A 14,924-nucleotide genomic window follows, 5' to 3' on the forward strand; every position below is an offset into this window, starting at 1 on the left:
ATAAACAACAACAAAAAATATTTTATTCTAGAATTTGTCATTTAGGTTACTAAAAATACAGGGTGAGTCAAAAGACTCTGGACACTGTTTTGTTTCAGAAACAAAAAGGGAAAATTTAATATCTAAATACCCTGAAGTAATAAGTGAGGGAGCCTCTTTTTTAGACTATGTCCAGAACCTGGCTGCCATCTTGGAAACCACCATTTTAGATCAAAGTCAAAATTTTCCAATGGGAAGTTGCACATGTAGCATATCAAAGAAGACCAGGATTGTCTAGGAAATGTATTGCCGCAATCAGACACTGACACACTGTTCAGTAGCAGGGAGTGCACAATGAACATGTTGTTGTTACAAATTTCTGTGTTGATAATTTTTGAACTATAAGAGATACTGCAAATCTGATTTCAGCAATCGATTTTTGAAAAAAAATCTGGTTGTATTTGATATTAGCCTGGTAAAAACCAGACCCTTGTCTTTGCTTCGTATGAGGGTCTGGACTCTCGGCTATAGAGAAGCGATTCTTGCAGGAGGCGTGGCCTCTGCTGAAGTTTAAAATGACTGAATCGGTTGGCCGCGACATATGTGTGCCAGCTCTATTTTGAAGGAGGCTAAGCTAAGAAGCTAACCGGAAATCGCGTGCACTGTAAACAACCCTACTGAGCAGAGAAAAGTACCAAGCCAAACGGGACGACTGTAAATGAGAGTTGCTGCTTTGTCAGACAAATTTGTTTTAATTTGCTAAACTAACTAGCAGACACTGCACAGAAAATTGACATCGTTCAAAACTCCACCTTCTGTTTGCTGATTGGCCCAGGTAAAATGAACTACAAGCAGACACTGCACAGAAAATCAACGTTCTCTTCTCTGATTGGCCCAAATGAAATGCTCCCGAATAAAACCTTGTCAATGGGAGAAATCCCACATGAAGCAGTGAAGGGAAACTAGAAGTGAGCAGAACTGCAAGGGCCAGGCTAATTTGATGTGCGTTTTGACTGCCTTTCCATTGGAAAAAAATTGACTTTGATCCAACATGGCAGCTTTCAAGATGGCGGTCATGTATTGGACAAAACATAAACGATACTTGGGGTATTCAGATATTATATTTTCCCTTTTGTGTCTGAAGAAAAAGTGTGTCCTGTGACTTTAGACGCACTTTGTATTAATCATTAAATACCTAATTTTGTAGACTGCACTTATAAAATTTCAATTTTTGAATTTGAGCTTTGTTATCATCTTTTAAGTGTTAACAAATGTTGTGAAAAAAAACTCAAAAGAATATTACCTCAAAATGACCTTCTAAAAACAAGAGCTTGTTTTGCTTAACACCAATCAATATTATTGAACAAGCCACCCTGAGAGATGCAGATTATCTTAACTTGCTGGTAATTACTAAATGATCACCGGACACCATCATTCCACCTGCTCCTCTCTCCATCTAAGGCATCCTTAACTCTCTCCTCATTGAATTCCTATCAGTCACTACTTTTCCAGTGTGCAATAGAATAAACCTGTTTATTTTAGAAAATAAAAAGACGTAGTGATTAGAGTCTAAAGCACAAATGAAATGGCTCCTCTCTGACAGGCCGTGGCTTGCTCCTTGTACATTTGTACAGTACGTCTGTCACAAGCGAAAGGAGTAACCCTGCGAAGACCTCCAGAACAAGAAGATTTGAACAATTTGCACATCATAATACGTGAGACCGCTTCCATCATAATGGGTCCATTGCTGCGGTGAGATGACATTGGGCTCATCAACCCGAGTGTCAGGACAATTGATGGGTAGCACACGGTGTAATAGTTCTTTCTGTCTTGTCCGTACCGGTGCTTTATCTCTGGGGAGATTCATTCACGATGAGGAAACGTCGCCTGCAGCCCTACAAAGGAAATGGAAAGCTTCATGTGTGGGATTAAAAACCTACACATCTTACAGAGTAATGAAAGGGAAACCTATGTTTTAATAACTTTTCATTGTTGTTCTAAATCTAACAGAACTTACACACAAAACAATTACTTTTTTTTATGTTTCCTCCCAAATATGTGATCCATCGCATCAAATCAGGTATTAAGTCATAACAGATCACACTAAACTGAGAACATTTTCAGATTTCTTGCTTTTTAAACTGTAAATATATCCTGATATCATGAGCGGTTCCAGAGATATGGCTTGATATGTCTTACTAATTGGAAAGATCCCTGGGAAATCTGTCTGAATCGAAGTTTTAGCTGATTCTAAGACTATTTTTTAATGTGGCCTGAAAGAGGAAATCTCAAACCATTTAGGGAAATCAGTATTTTCCTGCAGGTATTTAAAATAGCTTTGCCAGCAAGTAGGGAAAGTTGCAAAATGTAGAGCTTTTCTGCTCAAAATCATTTTTAGTTTTTGGTACTGCTCAAAAAAGTGCTTCAGTGCATTCATATTTCTGACGTTTCCTTCAAGGAATGCATAGATACCATCAAATGGTGATCTCCGTTCATGACGTCATACATCTTCCACTCTCTCAAATGATTACAATGGGCATGGATTTGGCAAAGAGTCAGCATTAATATTATAACAGAAGAAGATGATCCTACAACAAATTTTGACACAACAAAATTTAGTTGAAAGGCTGGCTGGATGCCTCTGCATCTTTCAAAGTAACTTAATGATGGTTAAGGTTTGTGTCAGTAGTAATATCACCTGATGTGTGACTGACTGCAGTAGAGTGTTGTATGAGGCTAGCATTGATGCTATGAGTGAAACTAATAGTACAGTAAAAACAGTATAGGTGTACTGTACCTGTTTATAGACAGAAAGTGAAGGAATAGGATCAGGGTGGTCCTGTAATGGTTGTTTACTTCCAATTAAACATTTGAAGCAGATGTTAAGTCCATGGCTGGCTTGTCCCATCACTTGAATTTAGCTGTTAACGACTGTCTTAGCTTGGGAAAAATTACAAAAATACTCCTTCCATGTGGGGACAATGGGTATATCCTGAGTCATTGTTACAAGAACTATAGCACAATGTTTTGTAGTGCTCCCAGTGGACTTTTCTTTAAGCCTAAACACAGCTAAACCACACACTGTGATTGAAACCAGTTTGTCCGCACACAGGTGCTGCATGGACATAGTCACTAGTGGAGATTTACATTATTGCTAATTTTGAAACCAGTGCTCTTAACTGGCAATATCTCACTGCACTTCTTTGCAAATTTATTCTCCATTCGATGTGACAGATGTGTCTTTGTGTGAATAATGAGTGCTCAGGTTTCACCTCACCCTTGAAACTGCATTTTGTGGGGTTCAATGGCTCTGATGATCTGGGACCCCTTTTCTACTGAATGATGACACTGCAGTCAAGACAGTTACACTCTTACTTGCTGTAGTAATGCAATAGTTCTTGCTATTTTCCTTGTCTCCGAGATGCTGCCCTGCATCCTCATCATGGTTTTTCCTTCATCTCTGGCATCATTCTCTCTCTGACCACAGTTAATCACTAGAGGATCATGCCACACTGCCACCACAAGCGTCAGACTTGACATGGTTGTTTCCATGACCTTATCACAATCACAGTCATAGCCCAGGCATAAGGCCAGAGGCCAGTCCTGCTTCAAATGATCAATAACCAAGTCATCCTCTGGATGCTCTGCCACCACACCACTTCCTAACAATGATAGGCCACTACAGCGTTCCAAGGATGTTTTGTACACTGTCAAAATCAATTAGAGACATATCATTCTCTATCACACGTATTATAGAGCCCACTGTGTTCTTCAATAAATGGTCCAGTCATTTCTAAAGTGATGTTCTGTCAAAAAGTTTTAATAGTTAGTAGAGACAAGAGCAGCGATCTTCCTTCCGGCTAGGCTAATGGCTAGCCAAACGATAGTGATGTGCTTGATTTTTTTAGGTTTATGAAACAGCTCTCTCAAAATCAACATAAATAATGCTACTTTTCTTAATATTAAACCTTTACACTTTTGCACAATGTCACTTGTTTGGTTTGGTCTTGTTCTGTTAATTGTTTGGTACTTTACTTCTTGTTTCTGATTCATTAGCTTTGCTTCTGCTTCCCCCGCACACCTGGTTCTAATTTGTCAATCATCACACCTCTCTGCTGCGTCCTCAGTGTTTGTATAGTCCTTTTGTTTCTCAGTTGTCTCGGCAAGTCTATTATTTTGCTGCTGTCGCTGTGGTCTTTGTCTTGCTTACCTGTTTTGTATCCATTTCTGGTTCCTGTAACTCACGTAGTCCCCGCAGCCTTCACCATCCTGCCTCCTGTCTCTCAAGTCCGCATCTGGTCCCATTTCCTCCACTCTCCATTAAAGATATTAAAGCAAGTGCTGCCAAACCTCCAGCCACCACCTGCACAAAGAGCTTGGTTACGTTGGAAGATTCAGGTCGGTGACGGATTCAGAAATGACTGTAATTGCTGTGTTACTGCATGAAATTCTGCTTCAAAAAAGGACGATGAAAAAGTGTTGAGGGAGTCACTGTTGATTTAATATTTACTTCTCTCACTGAGCTCCTGACTGTCGTTTAAAGCTTTAGGTTTTCTCTCTGACTCTATTTCAACAGCTGCACCTGGTTATTACTAATCCTCCAAATTCCTTTGGAGGCTGAAAGTGTTTTTCCAAATCTTATCTTGGGAACAATATCATTGTATTGAAACTGTGCAGCAACATGTTAAAAATACAAAAGTGTACAGTATTATTTCTATGGTAGATTTACTAAGTTACAAACTGATAAAAGTGTAAACATGTAGGCTAGATTATTAATGCAGCTGTCATCACTTTTTTGTGCAAATAACAAATTTTTCTGGATGATAAATTGTCTCAGAAATTACAATAAACGATAATATTGCTAAGAGATCTAAAAGAAAACATAAGTAGGTCCTCTGGATGGGTTCTTCTTTAGTGAAACGTTTCGTCTCTCATCCAAGAGACTTCTTCAGTCTGATGAGTTTCAGGTGAACTCAGCCTTATGAGCACTGCCTCCACATGGTGGACAAACAGGTTAGTCACATGCAAAAGAGGACCATCGCTTAACAATAGATTTGATTGGCTCTATTGTTCATAGAGGGCCATGTGCCCCATCACCTGACTTATTGGTTTGGATGCTGTGGTTCTTAGGTGTCGTGTCATGTGTATGTAGTGAATGCAGGCAGGGCTCAACGTCCCCTTGTTTTTGTTTTTCCCTCTTTGTGTTGGGTATCATTGGGGCCCTGATTCACACCTTTTGCTCACAGGGGGCTGAGTCATAGTTGCAATAACAGTATTCTAGGAGGAGGACATCTGGATACGAAGGCCTCCAACTCTGTTTAATGGTGGACGGTTTTTCTTCACAAAAATGGCTTCCTTTAGTCCTCTCTCAAACCAATGTTCCTCTCTTTCAAGGATGAGAACATCTTCATCCATGAAAGAGTGACCGCTGGCCTGTAAATGAGCGTAAACTGCAGAGTCCTGACCCGACGATGTAGCTCGTCCATGCTGGCTCATTCTTTTGAATAGCGGCTGTTTTGTTTCCCTAATGTATGACTGATCACAGTCCTCCTGACACTTAACAGCATATACCATATTACTCTATTTTTGCAGGGGAACTGGATCTTTGGGGTGAACTAATCTTTGTTGCAACATGTTTTGGGGTTTGAAAGCCACTGGGACATCATGTTTAGAGAATAAATTTCTGTTTCTCTGAAACTCCCACCACATATAGAATGACGACTGGTTTGGGTCTGGGTTTAGGGGTCTTCATTTTCAGCTGGTTGTTGGTTGGAATCCTGTCTGTGTTTCCTGTCTGCTTTCAGAAAAGCCCAGTTAGGATAACCGCACTGCTCCAGGGCCTGTCTTATGTGTGATTTCTCTTTCTCCCTGGCTCCTGTGTTTGTGGGGACACTGTCTACTCTGTGATACAGAGTTCAGATGACTCCTAACTTGTGTTCCAGTGGGTGATGGGAATCAAAACGCAAATACTGGTCTGTATGGGTGGATTTGCGATACGCGTCAGTTTCCAGTTTTGAGAGAGGAGTAAAGGAAGCCATCTTTGTGAAGAAAAAACATCCACCATTAAATAGAGGTGGAGGCCTTCGTGTCCAATTGTCCTCCTCCTACAATGCTGTTATTGCAAGTATGACTCAGCCCCCTGTGAGCAAAAGGTGTGATTCAGGGCCCCAATGATAACCAACACAAAGAGGGAAAAAACAAAAACAAGGGGACATTGAGCCCCGCCTGCATTCACTACATACACATGAAACGACACCTAAGAACCACAGCATCTAAACCAATAAGTCAGATGATGGGGCACATAACCCTCTATGACAGTGGTGTCCAAAGTCAGTCCTCAAGGGCCAGTGTCCTGCATGTTTTAGGTGCTGCCCTGGTTCAATGCAGCTGAACCTAAGGATTGCCTAATTGTTAGGCCTCTGCTGGCATACTAGCTATGTTTCCATCCATATTTAATTCGAATTTTGAGCGACTTATTAAAAATTCGCAAAAATTTCAATACGAAGAAATGCGAATTAGCCGTGTTTCCATCAACTGGCTTGAAGCGAATCAGTTACGTCAGACACATGCGTGTGGTCAACAGGAAGTAACAGTCGCATCTCAGGACCATGGAGAGAAGTTATCAGGAACGTGTTGCTACTATCAGGAAAGTTGTAATTATTCTGTCATCAACTAGTTTTGGCGATTTTACATGCGGTCGGGAGACATAGAGGAAGTAATGCAATTCTTTTCACGTTGCGGGATTAACTGAGAAAATGCCGAGAGTGGGTGGAGGTTCCAGCTGCGAGTCCCGGATTCACTCGCTCTGGTGCCGGGACCGGTTTCGAACAGACAGCGGGAACAGCTGATCAACAAGTGAGGTAAGTGTTCGCTACGTCAGACCTGATTCGAAAAATGTGTTTCCATCTCCTTTTTGCGCATTAACTCTTTTTCGAATAACCCAAAAACCACCTCAAGCGAGAGTATCAACTTTGATACAAATTAGAGGATTTTTTTTTCGAATCAAGCCGTTTCCATCCACCTTTTCTGATGTGATACTTCAACAAGTGCATTAAAAACCTTGATGGAAACACAGCAACTGACTCCTTGGGTTCAGCTGTGTTGAACCAGGGCAGCTCCAAAAACATTCAGGACACCGGCCCTTGAGGACTGACTTTGGACACACTGCTCTATGAGCAATATAGAGCTAATCAAGCCTATTGTTAAGCGATGGCCCTCTTTTGCATGTGACTGACCTCTTTTTCCACCATGTGGAGGCAGTGCTTATAAGGCTGAGTTCATCTGAAACTCATCAGACTGAAGAAGTCTCTTGGACGAGAGACGAAATGTTTCACTAAAGAAGAACCCATCCAGAGGACCTACTTATTTTTTCTGTTGGATTTTTTCTACCTGGATTACTGAGATACATCAGGTCATTGATAAGAGATCTTTTTAAACAAATATAATAATAATAATAGCGCGTTAATGCAAGTACATCCTCTCAAACATCAATAACCTTTAATTTCTAAAGAACATTTAATACTGGAATTTGAAGAAATTTTAAATAAAAAATAAAGTCCCTATGTTAAGGAAACTAAGGAGTCAGTTGAAACTGATGCACCAGAGTGAAGCCTTTTGTCATTTTATCTCTTAAAAAGAAATAGAGATGCAAAAAAAAAGCAAGCCGGCAAATTGAAATTTTCTACCTCATACTATTTCATCATGTGATTAATTGATTCCTTGCTTATTGTGACAGACTTAAAGGCAACCATGCTGGATTTTGAGGTTGAAGTTGAGGGGAGAACTCAAATCTGTCTCAAATGCTAGAGCTGTCAAAACTGTACCTTGTTTAAAACATAAATGTAGGGTTAAATACCAAAGTGGATACAAAGTGGACAGAGTTGTGTATGATGTTGTTGGAGGTGGACAAGAAAATATTTTGCAGGGCCAAGAATTCAGTGTTCCAACTGTGCACACAAAAATAGGCCTTGATTTTCAAAAATTGGTATTTTCAAAATGCGGTCACACTGCTCACTTTTCACAAACTCAAAATTCAGGGAGTTCAACCAAAACAATCCACCAACTAGCCCCCCTACATCACAGCTGATGACATACTTTCTTTACAAGTGAGCAAACTAATTTTGCATTACAACCCCTGACCATTCCACACAAAGTCTCACCATGAAAACAGTGAACTGAAACATTAAGTTTTGTGAAGCAATAAACAATGATGACTTGGCTGGAGAAGCTCCTCCTAATTGTGGTTGGTCAGAGGACACACATTTAAATGTAAGACAATTAAACTACCTCAGATACATTACTAAAGCGATGCATCATTTAGTATTTATTAACTGTACACTAAAGATGTAGCGAATGCCCTCTGAAAGGAGTTTATTTTAGCATACGTTATGATTTCATAAAATCTCATCCACTGTCACAAATTAGATACTTCAGTTTTTAAACTAAGCCCCTGGACAGATGTGTTTCGCATGAAACTTAACAAACAGACCTCACAGGAGTGGTGAAATTGAGCTCGCCCACTCTGAAAGGTGAGAAGAAAATTGCCTTGAAGAGGTTACCCACATCTCATACAGTTGAGTTCAGACTCATACACACTCATGTACCTAGAAGTACATTTCTCAGACCTAAGGTAACATAGATAATTTCACACACATGCACGCCTCCCACACCACACGCTTAATTAATTCTAATTTGAATGCTGTGGCCTCACCTCCTACACTGATGCTTTCTGATGGTGAATGAAGAAAAAAAAACATTATTGCTTCCTAAGTGGGCAAGAAGATGAACAGAGTGAAGGAAATAATTGTTAAAGTAAGTAAAGTGAACAGATTTTGATAAAACTACAACTGATTAACTTTTCTCATCAACCTGATTCAAGAGGGCTGCCACAGCTTATTAACCTTGGCAGCCACAAAAAAAAAGCTGTAACTGCGTTCATGGATCATTTTGCAAATACCACCATGTTTGCTAAGCGCAAAGCATCATGGGGCAAAATTAGGTCGTGGAAATCACTGTGCAGTGTTAATTTGCAACACTGATCATAGATACAAGAACATTACAGAATATACAGTATTTTGAAAACTTCAGTTTGTCACACAAAGTTCTACTACAGGTCTAGCATTGTCATAGAGGTCTAGTAGTGGAAAATATTACAGGTCTAGTATTATAGTACAGTTCTACTGTTATAGTACAAGTCTAGTATTATAGTACAGATCTAGTGATATAGTAAAAGTCTAGTATTATAGTACAGGTTAAATGCTATAGTACAGTTCTAGTGTTATAGTACAGGTCTAGTGTTATAGTACAGGTCTAGTGTTATAGTACAGGTCTAGTAATATACTAAAGGTTTAGTAATGTAATACAGGTTAAATGCTATAGTAGAGTTCTAGTGTTATAGTACAGGTCTAGTATTATAGCACAGGTCTAGAAATATAGTAAAAGTCTAGTATTGCAGTACAGGTCAAATGCTATAGTATAGTTCTAGTGTAATAGTACATGTCTAGTATTATAGCACAGAGCTAGTACTATAGTAAAAGTCTAGTATTGTAGTACAGGTTAAATAATATAGTACAGTTCCAGTGTCATAGTACAGATCTAGTGTTATAGTACAGGTCTGGTATTATAGTACAGGTCTAGTAATATAGTAAAGGTCTAGTATTACAGTACAGGTTAGATGCTATAGTACAGTTCCAGTGTTATAGTACAGATCTAGTGTTATAGTACAGGTCTAGTATTATAGTACAGGTCTAGTAATATAGTACAGGTTAGATGCTATAGTACAGTTCCAGTGTTGTAGTACAGATCTAGTGTTATAGTACAGGTCTAATATTATAGAACTGGTCTAGAATTATTGTACAGGTTAAATGTTATAATGCAGTTCTAGTATTTTAGTACATTTATAGTGTTTTAGTACAGGTCTAGTGTTATAGTACAGGTCTAGTGTTATAGTACAGGTCTAGTATTATAGTACAGGTCTAGTGTTATAGTACAGGTCTAGTATTATAGTGCAGGCCTAGTATTATAGTACAGGTTAAATGCTATATTACAGTTCTAGTACTTTAGTACAGGTCTAGAGTTATAGTAAAGGTCTAGTATTATAGTACAGGTTAAGTTCTATCATTCAGCTCTAGTGTAATAGTACAGTTCTAGTGTTTTAATTCAGGTCTAGTATTATAGTACATGCCTAGTATTATAGTACAGGTTAAATGCTATATTACAGTTCTAGTACTTTAGTACAGGTCTAGAGTTATAGTACAGGTCTAGTATTATAGTACAGGTTAAGTTCTATCATACATCTCTAGTGTAATAGTACAGTTCTAGTGCTTTAATTCAGGTCTAGTATTATAGTACATGCCATATAATATAGAACTGGTCTAGTATTATAGTGCAGGTTAAATGCTATAGTACCGTTCCAGTGTTACAGTAAAGAGTTATAGTACAGGTCTAGAGTTATAGTACAGGCCTAGTATTATAGTACAGGTTAAGTTCTATCATACAGCTCTAGTGTAATAGTACAGTTCTAGTGCTTTAATTCAGGTCTAGTATTTTAGTGCAGGTCAAGAGTCATAGTACAGGTCTAGTAATATAGTACAGGTTAAATGCTATAGTACAGTTCTAGTGTTTTTAGTACAGGTCTAGAGTTATAGTACAGATCTACTGCTATAGTACAGGTTAAATGCTATAGTACAGTTACAGTGTTATAGTACAGTTCTAGTGTTTCAGTTCAGGTCTAGAGTTATAGTACAGGTCTAGTATTATAGAACTGGTCTAGTATTATAGTACAGGTTAAATGCTATAGTACAGTTCTAGTGTTATACAGNTAGTACAGTTCTAGTGTTATACAGTTTTAGTGTTTTAGTACAGGTCTAGTATTATAGTACAGGTCTAGAGTTATAGTACAGGTCTAGTATTATAGTACAGGTCTAGTATTGTAGAACTGGTCTAGTATTATAGTACAGATTAAATGCTATAGTACAATTCTAGTGTTATACTGTTTTAGTGTTTTAGTACAGGTCTAGTATTAAAGTACAGGTCTAGAGTTATAGTACAGGTCTAGGAATATAGTGCAGGCTTAGTACTATAATACAGGTCTAGTGAAATAGAACAAGTCTAGTGTTTTAGTACATGTCAAGTGTTATATTACACCTAGTACTATAGCAGTGTTGTAGTGTTTTGGGCCCTTTGGTAGTTTCAACAAAAGACTGTGGCCCCTTGTTATTGTCCCAGGGACTAGGGTGCCCAGGACACACATATGAAGGTCTGGACACAATTTTGTGAAAAGAACAACACTTTAATAAGAATGAAAAAAAGAGAGGTGCTGGGAGGCCCACCAAAATAAACAAAAAAGAGGGAGAAACCCCAAACCAGCCAGCAGTTCCCCTGTTCAGGCCACTTCCCCTTGCCCTCAGGTCCAGGATCTCACCCTACAACCGACAACGAGATAAAGGGAGCTGGTGACTCCCAGACCAAACAACCAAGAGTCTACAAGGACAAAAGGAGCTGTGGTGAGGCTGGAGCACAGAACCCAAAGAAACCACCATCTCGCCTCAGGCTACTTGCTCATCTGACTGCTTGTTTCCCTTAAATCACCTTTCCAGCCAGTCAGCTGATGGGAGAGGACATCAGTTAATTAGTCAAACAAAATAACACAGAGACACGTCACACCCCTTTCATCATTTAAGTTGTGCATCCCTGTGCTAACATGTGGCATTCATATTTACTGCTATAAACACAGCATGCTGCGTGTAAAGTCACATCTTCTTCTGCTTGTGTAGGTCTCTTCAGGGCTGTGGACTCTTCTGGAGTCTGATGATAGTCACATTTAAATCAAAATGTGAACAACTATCAAAAAAAATCTGAATTGAGTGTTAAGACCTGCAGGGTGAGCGGAGTCATTGCTTTAAATTTTGACATAGCTACAGGTCAGTAAGTAAGGGAATGCTGCTTTCATTTATTGTTATCATTTGGCAGCAAACAAGAAGTCAAGCAGAGGTCCCTGAGTAATTTCCCCCAACATGTTAAACTCAGTTCAAACAGCTGGAATATTTTTTCAACTCAGCAGCAGCTTCTTTTGTCGGACCGAGCTGGTAACCCTGACGTGCCTCCGTGGTCCGTCAACCTCATTAATAAAAACATGAACTCGGAAACAGCGGATCAATAGTTATTGACTCAGGCTGACTGGTCTGACACACGGGTGGGATTGATGGGGCCGGGTTAATCCTGCGTGATTAGAGACGAAGACAGTGTCGTGGAGACGTCTCACTCCAAACTCGTTGACAGAGATTGTCTTTCTCGTGCTACGCCTGCTTTTTAGGTTAACATTTTTTTTACATGTCTGGGTGTGTACAGACACTCACACACACCCAAAACACACACATAAGTTTGCATTTCTATCCTACGGACTACTGGTCCTGTGGAGATAAGTGTGTATACCTGAAAAGGTCCTAAAAAGGGAACAAAAGGTACACATATATGCACTCACAACTAAACTGTTGTTTTATCTCAGACACCTTTATGACAAGCAAACAAACAGTAAAACTAAAACCTGCTGCTGCATCATTGAGGCTGGAGCTTCTGTGCTTTCGACTCACAAACGTGGAATACACGACTTGCACAAGCAACACACACACACTCACACACAGAGGGGAGCTGAGCGGCGAGTATAAAAGGGGCATCCTTCCCACTCATCAGACAAGTGCTCTCCTCGTTCTTACACACTCTTTAAACACGGCGAAGCTCTTTTTTCACGGTAAGAAAACCTTTATTTTGATCACTCATAGACTGAGATTTAAGTCTTTTTTTTCAGTATTTAGAATGTTTTTTAATGTGTGATTGTCAGAATGAAACAGTGGAGCAACAAGACGAAACAAACCAATTTTGTGTTGAAAAAATCCTAAAATATGATAAAAGGTGACTCTTTTCCACCTGAACAACTTATAGTCGAATTTATTTTGTTCAACAAAAAAACTGCAGGGTTGGTTCAGTTTAATAAAAACTGTTTATTTCTGGAGAAGCCTGAAAACGAGCTGAAGTAGAGGATTTGATTTTATGTATTCTGTGATGTGATGTTGACCTTGATGCTCATGATGTAAGTGAAGCTGCTGACATGTGATGACAGTGTGAATATGCTGCTGATTCACACACTGTCCCTGGAGTCGGACTGATGCTTATCTGTGACAGAGTAGTTGGCAGATGGAGCTGTCTCATCAGTTCAGTCTTTTTACTAGAAGCCCCCTGTGTTTTCAGATGACTGTAGGACTGTGTGTGTGTGTTGTGCTGGCGGTCCTGTGTTCAAGCTGTTTGGGACTCCCCTTCTCCTCCCAGCCCTTAGAGGAGGGCCAGCGCTTCATCTCTGCTCCCTCTGAAGGTACCCCTCTGTTTTCTGCAATCCAACCCCCTTCTTAAAGCAGATTTGTTAAAGTCCCCCCCCCCCCACACACACACACACACTGACATTTTCTCTTTGTGTCTTCAGCCGTCCTTGAGGCTGACACCCACAGCTTGGGGGAGCCCCACCTTCGACACAGCCGCTCCAACCCCCAGCTGAAAACGCTCCCTGCCAACGACGAACACGCAGATTCCCGCGCAAACCTCAGCGAGCTGCTCGCAAGACTCATCTCCTCCAGGAAAGGTGCGTGAGTGGACTCTGGTCCTGTGTTTTTGCGAGAGGTCTCCTGCCGTGGATGTGTCACCAGGAGTTTGGAGAAAAGCATCTGGAACATTTGCAACTTTGGTTGATTTTTAGTGATAAGTGCACGTTTCCTGCCACTCTCCTCCCATCGGTCATAGCTAATTACTGGTATTAATGCAAAGGCAGCTTGGTAAATGAATTAGTGGCCCTGAAAAGCTTTTGTGGTTTGAAAAAGCGTGTATTAATGTATGTTGCCTTCCGGACATCCTTCAATCTTTAACCATCTTTTTTTTTCAAATCTGACTTCTAATCGCTTGATCTTTTATATTGTCAGTAATTCTTTTATTGCTCATCACTCATACACAAGTTTGTATTGCTGTCCTTATTAGGACCGTTCATTGACTTCCATTCTTTTCTACAGCCTAACCCTCACCCCTTACCCTAAACCTAACCCTTCCAGTACATACCTAACCCTAACCCTAAACTCAATTCACACTAAGTCCTAGAGCTAACCCTCAACCCAAAAATGGAGTTCCACCATATTAGCACCAGCCTTTAGTCCTCATAAGGACTAATGGTCTTCACCAGTGGGTGTGTATACCAGAAGCAGTCCTAAAAAGTAATGAAAACAAGTACACACACACACACACACATACACACACACACACACACACACACATACACACACACACACACACACGTACTCTCGATCTTAGAGTTCAGAATAAAACTGACTGTCTTGTGGTAAAAACATTTCAGTCTGATCATTTTCCCAGAGCTGAAAAAACTGACTGCTTAATATTTGAACACTCATTTAAAGCTTTGAAACTTGAAACATTTTTTTGCGTCTTTTCCGATTTCATTGCTCCAAGTTGAAGACTTTAGATTTCTTTTTCCACTTCTTGATAATTTCATAAATTAACCCTAAAACCACAGAGCTGTAACTAAACCAGAACCCATTAGACTCTGAAGGATTCTTATTCTTTCCTGTTACATAAGACGCAGTTTAGGACTTTACATGACCAAAAAATAAATAAATCCATCATTGGAAACTGTAAGGTCAGACGTAGAAATCAATATAATCTCAAAATGTGCACAGAAATTGAGTTCTAATACCTGAGGCGCCCCTGCTTCACCGTGTGCTTGTGGGCGTCTGTGCACACTGTTCACTTGCCTGTTTCGGTGTGGGAGGTGTCGTTGTCGAGCCTTCTGCGGCCAATCTCCTCTGCACACCAGGGAATGGAAGTGTGTGTGTGTGTGTGTGTGTATGTGTGTGTGTGTGTGTGTGTGTGTGTGTGTGTGTGTGTGTGTGTGT

General features: G+C 39.9%; 1 protein-coding gene across 1 annotated transcript in view; it reads left to right on the plus strand.

Moving 5' to 3' along the window:
* Positions 1–12,639: 12,639 nt before the first annotated feature.
* The window catches only part of cckb (cholecystokinin b), a 3,903-nt gene continuing 1,618 nt past the window's right edge, over positions 12,640–14,924 (plus strand). Inside the window, exons 1-3 of the mRNA XM_014021099.1 lie at positions 12,640–12,727; positions 13,225–13,345; positions 13,454–13,609. Coding sequence (XP_013876553.1) covers positions 13,225–13,345; positions 13,454–13,609 — 277 coding nt within the window. The 5' untranslated portion in view covers positions 12,640–12,727. The remainder of the gene's footprint in view (positions 12,728–13,224; positions 13,346–13,453; positions 13,610–14,924) is intronic.

The sequence above is a fragment of the Austrofundulus limnaeus genome, unplaced genomic scaffold, assembly GCF_001266775.1.
Source record: "Austrofundulus limnaeus strain Quisiro unplaced genomic scaffold, Austrofundulus_limnaeus-1.0 Scaffold278, whole genome shotgun sequence".
NCBI lineage: Eukaryota > Metazoa > Chordata > Actinopteri > Cyprinodontiformes > Rivulidae > Austrofundulus > Austrofundulus limnaeus.